The sequence below is a fragment of the Pangasianodon hypophthalmus genome, chromosome 2, assembly GCF_027358585.1.
Source record: "Pangasianodon hypophthalmus isolate fPanHyp1 chromosome 2, fPanHyp1.pri, whole genome shotgun sequence".
NCBI classification, from domain to species: domain Eukaryota; kingdom Metazoa; phylum Chordata; class Actinopteri; order Siluriformes; family Pangasiidae; genus Pangasianodon; species Pangasianodon hypophthalmus.
The window spans coordinates 15,017,350-15,031,140 of NC_069711.1; the positions used below are offsets into that span (position 1 = coordinate 15,017,350).

At 39.9% G+C, this 13,791-nt stretch overlaps 1 protein-coding gene across 1 annotated transcript in view; it reads left to right on the forward strand.

Annotated features, from left to right (window-relative positions):
- Window positions 1-11,818, forward strand: part of LOC113524957 (potassium voltage-gated channel subfamily B member 1) — a 39,377-nt gene extending 27,559 nt beyond the window's left edge. The window contains exon 3 of the mRNA XM_026911392.3: window positions 7,281-11,818. Coding sequence (XP_026767193.1) covers window positions 7,281-9,182 — 1,902 coding nt within the window. The 3' untranslated portion in view covers window positions 9,183-11,818. The remainder of the gene's footprint in view (window positions 1-7,280) is intronic.
- Window positions 11,819-13,791: the final 1,973 nt, after the last annotated feature.

The window sequence follows — 13,791 nt, forward strand, 5'->3', positions numbered from 1 at the left end:
TCTGCCAACATTTTTAAATACAAATCTCCTAGCCAGATTGCTACCTTCCCCTTATTTGCTCTCCTGGTATTATTTATTTTCAGGTCTACCCAGCTGCCTACTACACACAACCTCAGCTCACTGTATGCCCACTCATCCTTACATCTGTGGTGTGTTTACTTGCAATCCTTGCATCTGGAGAGAAGCCTCCGAGTCTGTCCAGGCTTCCCACCAGTTCTCAGCACAGCTAGTGCGCTATCGAGTTCTCATCCTCTTTGTTTGAACCACTGTTTGAGTGAGCTTATTACAGGCGCACTGAGTCATTTTACTGTGGGATATCAGATGAACAGCTAATTTTCTGAGTTCCACTGGGTCTCAGTTTAAACTTGTACCTTGTGTGCAGTATTCAAAATATTCACTGAGATGACAGTCATCTCGTGATCTCCTTTTGAGGGAAGTGGGGTTTAACAACCCTTATCACTGTGCATTGTGTGAGAACCAGGGTCATCGTGACTGAGGTATTCACCAACAAGAATGAACGAGAAGCACTTTAGTCTCAGCCTCAGACACTCCACTCATTGGATGCAAAGCAAAGCATCTGTCTGATATCTTTAGTACTCTTCTGGCTGTTATCTTCAGGATCTTGAAGATTGCAATTGGATTGGCTCTCTGTACTTTTGTGCACCAGATTTCAGCAGGAGAACGAACCATTGAACAACATAACACAACAACAACAACAGGTTTGTGGTTCAATGGTTAAAGCTCTGGGTTACTCATCAAGAGGTTGGGGTTCAAGCCCCAGCACTGCCAAGTTGCCACTGTGGGGCCCTTGAGCAAGGTCCTTAACCCTCTCTACTCCAGGAGTGATGTATCATGGATGACCCTGTGCTCAGACCCCAACTTCCTAACAAGCTGGGATATGTGAAGAAAAGAATTTCACTGTGCTGTAATGTATATCTGATAAATAAAGGCTACTTCTTAGACACATCTATTGACAAAACATACCAGATTCTATAGCAAACCTAGAAAGCACCTTAACCTTGAAGAGAGGAGAGGAGGAAGTGGTACTAAATCTGTGCCCTAGAATATTTCTGGGGAAAAGTGGAGATGTAAAATTAGAGCCCCTATTAGTATCACCACAAATTTTGTCACAGGCCATGAGAGGTGCAGAGCAATAATGAGAGAGGGACAAAAATACACACACCAAGTGCCCACTGTGGCGCTCGACTCTCCCTGTACCTGCTAATGAGAACATATCAACGCCTAGGAGGTTTCAGGCCTTCCAAACCATTAAGTTACCAACATACCAACTTCACATACATGCACATGTTATTCATTTATTTATTCATTCATCAATTCATTCATTCATCTTCAGTGTCTTTTTTTTATCTTGGACAGAGTTGCGGGAACACTGGGCATTAGGCAAGAATTCACCCTGGATGTGACACCAGTCTATCCCAGGACACCATACACACACATTCACACACTCATTCCCACCTAGAGACAATATAATGTAGCCAATCCACCTACCATCATTATTTAAGGAGGTGGTAGGAAATCAGAGAACCCAGAGGAAACCCATGCTGTGATAGGGAGAATATGTACGCATGTATTAGTTTTACTGCACAGGTAGTTCCGTAAATACACTCCTATAATATGATACTACAATACAAAAAAACTTTAACCCTGTTATTGCATACAGCTGTAAGCACACAACATGGACTGTACATGTACACACTTACACACAGCTGGCTATGGGAATGGCACTTCTGAAGCACTGTCACACTGTCACAGAAGAATTATGCTGCTTCTGTGCACTTACTTACCACTGACTGCTTCCACAGAGACGGAAGACCTGCGTGTGTGTGTGTGAGTGTGAGTGTGACGGCAGTAATGGTCCATTAGGGCAGGACACTCTCTCAGTCACCTGCAATGATTGTGGTGCTAACAATCCCATCAACCTCATCAACTGTGGCCAGCTGGTGGATGTAGGTGTGTGAAGCAGGCGAGAGGACACACTACAGCGAGTGCAGTAGAGGTAGTGCATGTGTGGACTACATCAGAGTAACCATAAGTCTGCTGTACCAGTGTTCTATTGTGTCAAAGTTTTATATAGACCCATAACTAACAGGCTTTCTAATCTTACCCTACTAAATAGACAGTGTCACCAAATAAGCAACAAGGCTTCATCATCAAGGCCACTCCTGTCATATCACCAATAATTACTGTAAATCAAGCAGACACCTAGACTGGCCTTCACTGTAGTTAGATAAATAAATAATGAATAAAGAGATCTAAAAGTAATGGCTTTCCATGCTGGGTAGAGGCCACAACCCTGTTGTGCCTAATTTATTTAGAAGGTTTGTAAGGGACTGAGTGGACAAGGACAGCTTTCTTCCTTGGTGGTATTATTACAGTGTTTCATAGAGGTGCAGAAGCACTATTTACTCTCTTTGTGGTTACTTTTCTCTCACTAATGAAAGCATTGCAGTGGGATCCTCCTTTGCACCAAAGCGCATTTCTGTCTGTCAGCCTGTAAATCTCTCTCTCCCTCTGTCTGAAAAAAGACAGCCAGGCCATTTGTGAGTGCTGATGCCTGTTTTACAGTTGAGGCAAGAAAGAATATTGATTAAAAGGATGAGAGGAAAAGAAAAGAAGTGTGAAAATAAAACTCCTCTCTAGCTGCTCTCCCACGATTATGTGTGTGTGTGTATGTGTGTGTTTACTGCTTCACTTGGGATCCTTGGTGATTACAATATGTGCTAAAATATATCTGAGAGTCTTTTTGTTCATAAAAAGTTTTATTTTGTGACCCAAACAACCTCACTGAAAGGAACATTAAGCCATGCTTAAAATTTATACCACTGTGCCTAGAGAAGGAGCAGGAGAGAGATAAAAATACATACCATTAAGTAGACAACAACCGAAGCATAAGTAACAGGATTAGATCCTTCCATCTGTGATTCTTTAAAAACTAAACAGCATGGGCAGATCAGAGAGAAGAGAAGAGAATTCCCTACTGACCCCCTGCTGACAAGAAGACTGTGAAGGTGAGAGGAACATAGAGGAACACACTGAATATAGACACACACACACAGGAAAAATACACCCTATGCCCAGTAACTGAGGCTCAGAGACAGCTGCGTCCTCTGAGGAAACTTCTTGTCCAAGACGGCTTTAAATAGTAATGCAATCCTATTATATTTATCCTCTGTCGTCCTTTGCCCTAGGTAGCCATGATGTTTCCACTCATTTATTACTACCTCCATCATTCACTTTCTCTCACTCACGATCCCGTAGTATCTCTATCTTCACATGGCTCCTCGCTCCCCCTGTTTGGCTAAGCCTGCAGGAGAAGAAGTGCATTTCTTTATCTGTCCTTTATATCTCTCTTGCTGTTTCTAGGCTACAGACATTTTTGCTATTGATTCTAATCACTAAGTACTCCACATCACACCTTGCACTGATGGTGTATTAGCCTTACCAGCAATATATGAGACACCATCCTATCTATTATACATTTTGATTATGTTGCTTATTCATATGAAATTATGAATTCATAGACACAAAATGCTCTCTGGGGCTGACATACGCAAACATCACTTCTTCCTATACAGAGCTGATAATCCCAGAGACATTCAGTCAATATATGTTGTCACTATCCATGAAAAAGAGTACATGCAATGAGTTATCGTGTAAGCCTGAACATATGGGCATTTCTGCTTTTATTTTAACACAACGTTTTTCAAACACCAATGATTTCTTAAATACAGCTGTCATATTTTATGAATTCTGTGTCATAAAATTGATTGGTCACATATGACCAGAAAACAAAATTCCAGTGTAGCTCAAGTGATGGTGGAAAAGTTCAGGCACTGCATTTTATGAGTTGCTCTCAGGAGGAGCTTTTTACATGCAACCTTTCATATGGCTGGTTCATATGGATGTGGATCTAATAGTTTATTTTTGAAACTCTACAACACCAAAAAATCTTTTTTTTTTCTTTACTCTTCCAGACTTTTGAAATCCAGGTTCGTTGTGCTTTGTAACTGCTTGTGTATTTTCATCCACTAACTTCTTGTGTTGTTTTGAATGCTCTTTTTCCACGTGATGATTGATGACAAAGGGATTTTACATATGTGCAATTAACTCAAGGAAACAGGAAATGGTCTAAGACAACAGTATGGAGAGTTCATAGAGAGTGAGAGCAATTTTAAAAAGTAAAAACATTTTTTCAAAGATAAATTGTTTAATTTATTTTAAATATTCATACTTGCCAATAAAAGTACAAATAGCTAAAGCAGTTATGCATGCCTCATCATTTAGCAAACAATACATGAATATAATCCTATCTGAGCTTGTGTCCACTCTCAAACAGTGATGACATTGAGAAAAAGGAAGGAGAAGGGGAAGATGAGGGGGAGAGAAGGGACGTGGCCTCCTCCCCTGCCTTGCAATCCTTCATGTAGCAGCACCTTTTTGTCTGTTTCTCACTCTCAATGTCACACACACACACACACACATCTTCTGAGTGCAGAAGCCCCTTGAGAAGATGAAATAGTCAGGTGTGGGGGTGTGGTATTGCCAGTAGGTGTGTGTGTGCACTAACTATACAGTGTAGCCCTTGTTCTACAGTGCCACAGAAATATACGGTCACACTTGAGTCCTCACGAAGATGAGTGTGTGCTGTGAGATGCTGGTGTATCTCTCAAGACCGCTCCTACATATTCTAGTGACCTACTACACTGACTCAGAGAGAACCCTTTCTCCCTCTCTCACACTCTCTGAAAGCACACTGCAAATATTCACATTTCTCAGCTTGCTCTATCCTGTTCCTCCCAGGCCTCGATTAAGTGTTATTCTCTATAAGCACCAAATGTTGATTTTTACTTTATAAAATTTGTACACATGCTGGCTGTATCTAACTCAATAATCCAGTTTGATGTTAATATAGATACGTGTATACCATGTTTGGGTCTGATTCCACTTCATGAAGTACATGACAAGATGATTTCCACCAAGGATTGTGTCCCTCTGACCTGTGTACACTTCACATATCAGATTGGCTACAACTGCCATGTGTCACATCTGTGTCATACCACATTACCACATGATTTTATTATAGTGAGACAATATCTTCATGTTCTATGCAATGTAGAACAAATTAGATCAAATGCATGCAAAAGTGAATTGAATCCAGCTGTAATATTACTGCATATCAAATGCCATGATGTTCCTTTAAATGCATGTTGTGTGCAAAAGGGGGGGGAGAGGTCAGAGGGTAAGAAAAATTACCTTAATATGACAAAGAACCCAAAGGGTGGTGTTTAAAATGAATATTTAAAATATAACTTTTCAATTATTTTTTGGGATATTGACTTTGATAATGAAGACTACATGCTGTGACAGATATTTCCAGTAACTAGGCACATAGACAGCTAAACCTAAACAGCTAAAAATATTTCCCTAAAATCATCCTATGGGGTATATGTTATACAGCTGTATCTGTTCACAGTGTTTATACAAAATCTTAGAGTTTTCTTTTATGATATTAATAAGATATTAAAGACATTCTATAAAATGTTCAACTCAGACAATTACATTACTTTTTCATTTATCAGAGTCTCCAGTGGCGTTGGCCTTAATAAAAATCTGAAACCATTATTCTTTCCATTTTCCATCATGTGGAGGCTCTCGAGCAGAGGATGTACTGAGTTGTAGCTTGTCACAGAATTATTGCTCTCTCTCTGTTTATCTCTGGGCTATCAAAAAAGATCTAAGTTAATGGGTGTTGACTCATGTCGGAGTTATCCCGTACAGTGTATGGGACTGATAAAGTGACTCTCTGTTCTAGCACAAAAAGGCACAAGTACATGCATCAAACATAATCATGCCCAGTCTAAGCTCAAGCCATTCTAGCATCTCTGTGAAGCTATCTTCCCCAAAGCCTAGCAGAGCAAGTTGTGTCTGACTACAAAGAAAACAGAGGAGTGAAAGAAAGAGAGTGGGAGCATGGCATATGTAAAAGGAAAGAAAAGAGTGAAAAGAGTAGAGAACAACTATAAGACCAAGTCAAAGAGGGAGGAGAAAGAGACGAATAGAGAGGGCATGGATCACAGCTCAGTTCTGAAGAGACAGTGCCTCTCAACAATCACAGCCTGCTGTTGTCACCACAAACAAGTTCCATCTCCCTCATCCAATCATCCTGGTGCCACATCCAAAGCTCTGCACTCTTACTGTCTGACGCACACACACACACATACACATACACACACACATATCTGTGCCACATGCTCTGTGCCAGAGCTGGTTACCAAGGAAACAACATGTCAGAATATGCAAGCTTTGGATTTCTTTTATAAGACTCTTTTTAAACAGGGTTTTCATTGGCAGTGTTTATCTGCCACTGTGACTGGTCATCTACACTTGTATGACAATGCTACTTGTCAAATCAATGTTTTGTAATACTTCTTAATATGAAATGTGATTAATAGTTGGGTATATCCATAGATTTTGTACTGTTACACTATGTGACTAAAGGTATGTGGACACCTGACCATAACACCCATATGTGCGTCTTCCCCAAACCTTTGCCTCAAGATTGTAAATAAATAATTGTCTAAAATGTATTTGTATACATATATACACACACATGTGGAAAGCCTTCTCAGAATCAGAAGAGTGGAGACTGTTATAGCAGCAAAGGGTGGAATGGGATGTTCAGTGGTCAGGTGTCCACATGGTATATAATGTGATATTACCTAGAGATCGGCTATTTCTTTTTCGTTTTTTTGTTTTTGTTTTTATGTGTACTCCACATTCATAGTCCACATTCTGTTAGCTAAATAAGAGAATTATGAATAAGTAATATGTCTCAAACATCAGTTTCAGAAAAAGACTCCTATTATTAGGTAATTCAAAGCTGATTTGAAAGGAAATTCTATATCACCAATGGAGCAGAAGCAATCAAATCTTGGGGGGCCTTACTTGTTCCGGTCACCACGCTAGACTGCAAATTTGCCATTTTTAAGATCTTAGTTGATTCTTTGAAATTGTTATTTTCATATGTACTGCTGCATTTACTTATATTTATTTAACAGACAAGTGACTTACAGTTGGAGTATGATCCAATCCAGGCATGTAGATGACCAAATGAATATTATGGGCCTTGCTCCGGCTTTGAACAATTACTACCAACCACTCAGAACTTAACTGCTGAGCCACTTTTATAGTCTTTTCTATTATTTCATAGTCCATTTTTATAAGACTGACAAGTTCTGGGTTTGTTTGTGTTTTCACAGGTTCTGGCCATCATCTCAATCCTGTTTATTGTTCTCTCAACCATCGCTTTGTCTCTCAATACCCTCCCAGAGCTTCAGGACATAGACGAGTTTGGGCAAGCAACTGACAACCCTCAGTTAGCCCATGTAGAAGCAGTCTGTATCGCTTGGTTTACCATGGAATATCTTCTTCGCTTCCTCTCCTCACCCAGTAAATGGAAGTTTTTCAAAGGCCCATTGAATATCATTGACCTGCTAGCCATTCTTCCATACTATGTTACCATCTTCCTGACTGAGTCCAACAAGAGTGTACTGCAGTTCCAGAATGTACGGCGAGTGGTGCAGATCTTTCGGATTATGCGAATTTTGAGAATCCTCAAACTGGCTCGCCACTCAACTGGGCTACAGTCACTAGGCTTCACATTACGTCGCAGTTACAATGAACTGGGTCTGCTAATCCTCTTCTTAGCCATGGGCATCATGATATTCTCTAGTTTGGTCTTCTTTGCAGAAAAAGATGAAGAAGACACAAAATTCAAGAGCATCCCAGCTTCCTTCTGGTGGGCCACCATTACCATGACAACTGTGGGCTACGGAGATATTTACCCCAAGACTTTATTGGGAAAGATTGTTGGGGGACTGTGTTGCATTGCAGGAGTGCTAGTCATTGCCCTACCTATTCCTATAATTGTAAACAACTTCTCTGAGTTCTACAAGGAACAGAAAAGACAAGAGAAAGCCATCAAAAGGCGTGAGGCTCTAGAAAGAGCCAAGAGAAATGGCAGTATAGTATCTATGAATATAAAGGATGCTTTTGTTCGAAATGCAGAGCTAATGGATGTAGTGGTGATGGAGAAGACAGAAGAAAACATCACAAAGACAGACAAAGTGCAGGACAACTGTCATATGTCACCTACTCGCTGGAAATGGACACCTAAGCGCACCATCTCAGAAACCAGTTCCAATAAGTCATTCACTGGGAAGGAGCAAGAAACTCCAGTTAGAGCCACCAGCCCAAACAGTCCACAACATCTTAATGTCCAGAAGCTGGAGGAGATGTACAGCAAAATGGCCAAGACCCAATCCCAGCCCAACCTGAACAGTAAGGAACAAGGTAACTTGTCAAAATTGGCAAAGAGAAGAGATGAATTGGAAATGAGAAGCATTCCTGTTAATCAGACCCCCACCACAACAGAAGGTGTGATGGATATGAGAAGCATGTCAAGTATTGACAGCTTCATCAGTTGTGCTACAGACTTTCTGGAAAGCTCAAGATTTTCACACAGTCCCATCTCAAATCAGCCTAGCCGAGTCAGTGTCAACCCGGGACTTGAGACAACCCATGAGTACGAGACCATGAAGAAGCCTGTTGGTCCACCCAAGCCTGGACGAACATTATTCTCTGACAGCCCTCGTGGTCTTCGCATCAGTAACCCTCTGAAAACAAGGTCTCTCAAGGTCAACTTCTTCTCAGGAGAAACCACAGGTCCTACTGCAGGTTCGGCTCAGGGGGGAGGCACTGCTGCTCTCTCAGAAAGTTCTGATCGGTCCATTATGAGTCCAGAAGTGTCTGTCTATACCACTGCCAGCAGCAAGACTCCACCTAAGACTCCTGAGACACTTATACCAACTGTTTTCACATTTCATGATGCATCGATCAGCAAGTACATTGATGCAGATACAGATGATGATGACCACCTTCATGATGGACAAGGTTCTAGTCCTTCTGAACGTCTGTTAGGTAATACAAGCCCCAAGCTCAGCAACAGTTCTTACCAAAGAGGAGCAAACCACCTTGATTTGTCTCAGAGAATGCTGGGCCAAAACAGTCTGTTCTCCTTGGAGGGACGTTCAAAGGGACAAGAGAATCATATGATTTCAGGAGACAGAGGACACTCTAAAACAATAAGTGACAATAATTAAAACAGGGAATGTAGCCTATAACAACTGGAATTATAGAAAGCTGATGACTATAAATTAACTAACATTATTCTAAATCTACACAAACCATAAGAGTTGCCATGCTTTACATGGACAGAATAAATACCGAGTAGATAGTAGAAACTTTTAGATCACTTTGCTGCTCGAGCCAGCAAGCTGTTGGAATTACAGAAACCTCCAGCCAAAATGCAGTTCAAGGATTGTTGATTGACCTGGCTGATGGTTGAAATTTCCAACCCCAGTAGCCTCCAAACACAAATAGAATTAGACATTTACTAAAGCCATTTAGTGCAAAGAGCCATTTTTCTTATTATGATTCTTCCTCAAAACTGGCCTTAGTTTTATGTACCAACAGTAAGAGTTGTATGTGTTATACTACCAGTCCATGTTGCAGGTATGTGTATTTAACCAAAAGGGTTTGCATGTATGAGAATGAGCAAGAGAAACCAAAATGATAAAGGAATATGTAAACAACTGACAACATGTAAAAGACATAATGTCTTGTGTAAACAGATCCTTCATTTTCCCATCTCTTTAACCCAACCTTTCATAAATATTCCTCTGAAGAGATATGCAAGTGGAGTGATTTCAGAGGATACAGACACTGTGATTTGCTTTCTTTGGTCAAATCATGTTACAACCCACTCTTGAGAGGAAGTAATGTATTGTCTGTTTTACTTATTTGATTATGCATACAGCTAAATGTTTTGTTTTACTTTTTTTAATGAATGTATGAATATGATTGTGGAATTCCTCCTCAAATGCTTATAAAACACAAAGGCATCATCTACAGCATTTGTTGAAGCCATGCTCTTCAGTTGATTGACTAATATTTATCAACATGGAGCACAAACTATTGTTTCCGGAACTGATGGGACAGCACTGAAAACACTTTATACAGCATTAAGGAAAGACAGCAGAACATTTGATGTTGCTGATTGTACAGAAGAACAATGCTGGGAGTGACATACTCTTCTAAATGATAGTTAGATACTTCAGCAGTTGTGGATTACAATAGACTTTGGTGTGGGTGGGGTGAAGAATTGTAAATGTATATTTTTAAAATACTTTCTAGAGAATGGGAGTAGAGAATGGAATAAATTATGCGGATCTCTTAGTTTTGCATAGTATAAAATATTTATTTTAAAGGGATTGTATTTACTAAATAATTTAGTGAGAAAACCTCTTTGTATTGTTTGCTACTGTCTCCTATATGTCTATGTATATGTTGTGAAATACTTCTGTCCTTTTGTTCACTTATCCTTTGTATGATAAATTAAGCCAAAGACATGTACACTAATGAGGCTGACACACACTATCCCCTCACTCTCTGGTATTGTCTCTCTGCACAGGTCAAAATCCTGGAGCACCCTAAAGCAGTGGAAACTGTTTGTTTCATAGACTATATTTTAGGGAGATTTTTGATACAATTTAACTTACATTTTGAAAAACTAACTGCCACAAATAAGGAACTATTCAGCTGAGCCTATTCGTCATGCATAATTCATGAAATATTCAATAAACAGGACTAGAGATCTTTAAAAGCTTAGAACTACAGCACATTAACACTTCTTTCAAATCAGATCTGCAGAAAATACTGCCTTGCCTTAAATCATCAAAGAATTCTCAAAACTACATGTTAGACACACTGTATGTACCAATAATAGAGCAGGGCGTTTGCTGCCTTAGAAGCCATAATACACAGAAATGCACCAATGTGTAAATCAACACCGCAATGAGACACAGCGCATACAGTTATAAGCACACAAGCAACCACAAAACCATCACACACAGAAGCTACTACGGCTTAATCAACTTCAACACACACACTAGGGAAAGACTCTTTTTGAGACTGTCTTACTGTCCCTCCTGCCCCTATGTCTGACAGATTTAGGTCACATCCATTTCATCTAATTGATCCAACTCTGTTCTGCTCCCCATCAGATGAAAGATTTACTGCCAGTCATAGTTAAGTCATTAGCACAGGTGCTAATTGCAAATCGTGTTAATTTATAGCCTGACCTCAGAGTGGTGCATGACCAATGGTGTGGCTGATTACTTGCTTTGTTTATGGTTTTGCCCAAGAAGTATCTATGTCAAGAAATGGAAGGCGTTTGATTGAGAAGTCATTATGAAAAGTAAAAACTCTACATCTAAATTTCTGTGCATGAGGGAAACTAAAAATAAGTCAGATTTTGAAAAGAAATTGAGAACTCATTTACATGACACTGTCTTGTTTTCCTCTCTGGCTGTTAAATTTTTTACATTAAAAGACGTGGATGCTTTCTCCCTTTGTCTATGTTTACCTGAAGACAGAGAGTCTAAATAAATCATAAACAAGTAGAACAAGCAATAAGAGCATAAAAAAATCAGGATAGAGGTATTTTGTGGTGAAACCACAAAGCTCTGACAACATTAACATCAATTAACATCTGCACCAAAATAGTCTGGCACTGAAAAGCTGTCTGGCCTATTGATGAAGGAATGTTAGTAAGAGGTACGTTAAAAACCACATTTTTATCCCTCATGAACCACACACATTACTGCTTTATTCTAGCATTACTGTTTGCCCAAAAAATCAATGTAAAGACTGGAAATAAAGATGATGTTTTGTCTGACCTACTGTGCAGTGCAAAAAAAAAACTTTGCTCAAGGAGTATGGTTCAAATATGATAAGAGCCTGAAAGCCCAATAAATGAGTTATAGTTTATTGCCATTTTTTATATCAAAACTAGAAAGGAAGAAAGAAAACAGGATCCATTTGATAGGGTTTAACACTTTTTCCATTAGAATAGCCTTCAGTGCTAAAAGAATCCAGTGATACATTGAAGTCAGGGTAAGATTACTCCAAATCATTTACATTTATGGCATTTTTTTGGCAGATGCCTTTATGCAGAGCGACTTACTTTTATGTCATTTACATAACTGAGCAATTGAAGGTTAAGGGCCTAGCATGGCAGGATCATGGCAGGATAAAATGACTGCAAATCATTTGGGGTTCATTCAAATTCAAATGCTTATATAATTGTAGACTGCATTCTGTGCTGATTCAGCAGGGCTGCTTGCAGGAACGGGGGAGTATGTGAAGATTTGTCTTTTTCTTCTTTTTCTTCTTCTTCATAAACACACAGACACACACAGAGAGAGAGGAAGAGAGGGAAAACAGTACCAGAACCTAAGTGGAACTACACTGAAAGTGTGCTGATTTAGCTGAAAATGTCTGATTTAGCAGTAATGCATCCCTGCCATAAATAGACAAAAAGTGACCATAATTCAATACCTACTGAAAAACGGATATTATGCAAAATGATTGATTTCCTGAAATACAAAACCTACATTACAGGCTGGGTTACTCTCCATGGTTTGAAATATAATTCTAGTCCGCCCTCGTGTGGTGGCCAAGTGAAAACAGATCTTAACACAAACAACACTCCGAACCTGCTTTACTTGGAGTGGACTTGGTAGAGATAGCAGTAGGACATTATAACAGGAAACAGCAAATATAGCACAGAAGCATACATAAAGTACATAAGCTGTCTGTATATTTTATCTGAGGTAGAAATTGCTGAAATGGTGGAATTGCATTATTGGGCTGAGTAAGAGACTGAGTATGTGACATGTAAGTGATTTACATCAATATTTACCAAGACACTAAAAAGCTTGTAGTTAAAGAGCCGGAATGTGATTAACGCTGACACAGGAAGACAGTGGAAATTCAAATGATCATGCGCTTAATCATCCATTTATAGTCCTGAATGAACTAAATAATAAAAAGAGGGCTTTTCTGAATACCATAACTCCATCCATTTTTTATACTGCTTATCCTACACAAGGTCACAGGGAGCCTATCCCAGGGGACTTGGGGCACAAGGTGGGGGACACCCTGGACTATGCCAGTCAGCATAGTCTACAATGCATGGTTTTGGATTGGGGGAGGAAACCGGAGTACCCGGAGGAAACCCCTGAGGCATGGGGAGAACATGCAAACTCTGCATACACAAGGAGGAGGCGGGAATCGAGCCCCCAACCCCGGAGGTGTGAGGCAAATGACAAAATAAACCCTACGATTGCATACACTCCAAGCTACGGAAAGTAGCTTTCACACATCGTTGAATTCAGAAATGTGTCATGGCAAAATTTATAAGGCAATGCAAGCACAAGCTGTATTCTGCTATAGCAAGGAGTGCTATCGTCTTTCACTCCATCAACTGTAATGGCAGACCAGAAGTTTGATCAGTCTCTTGCAGAGCTAGTTCATTCATACACTATATGGCCAAAAGTATGTGGACAGCTGACCATCACACCCATGCGTGCCTTTCCCAAGCTGTTGCCATAAAACTGGAAGCACACAATTATCTTGAATATATTTGATTTTCCTTCACTGGAACTAAAGAGCCCAATCTTGTTTCATCATGACACTGTCCCTGGGCACAAAACGAGCTACATAAAGCCATAGTTTGCGAAGGTTGATATGGCAACTTCATGTTAATGCCCACGGTCTTGAAATGGCACATATGGATGTGATGGTCGGGCATCAACAAAATTTTGGCCAAAATGTTGTCATGCCCGTAAAGCTGTTTTTGAATTTGCA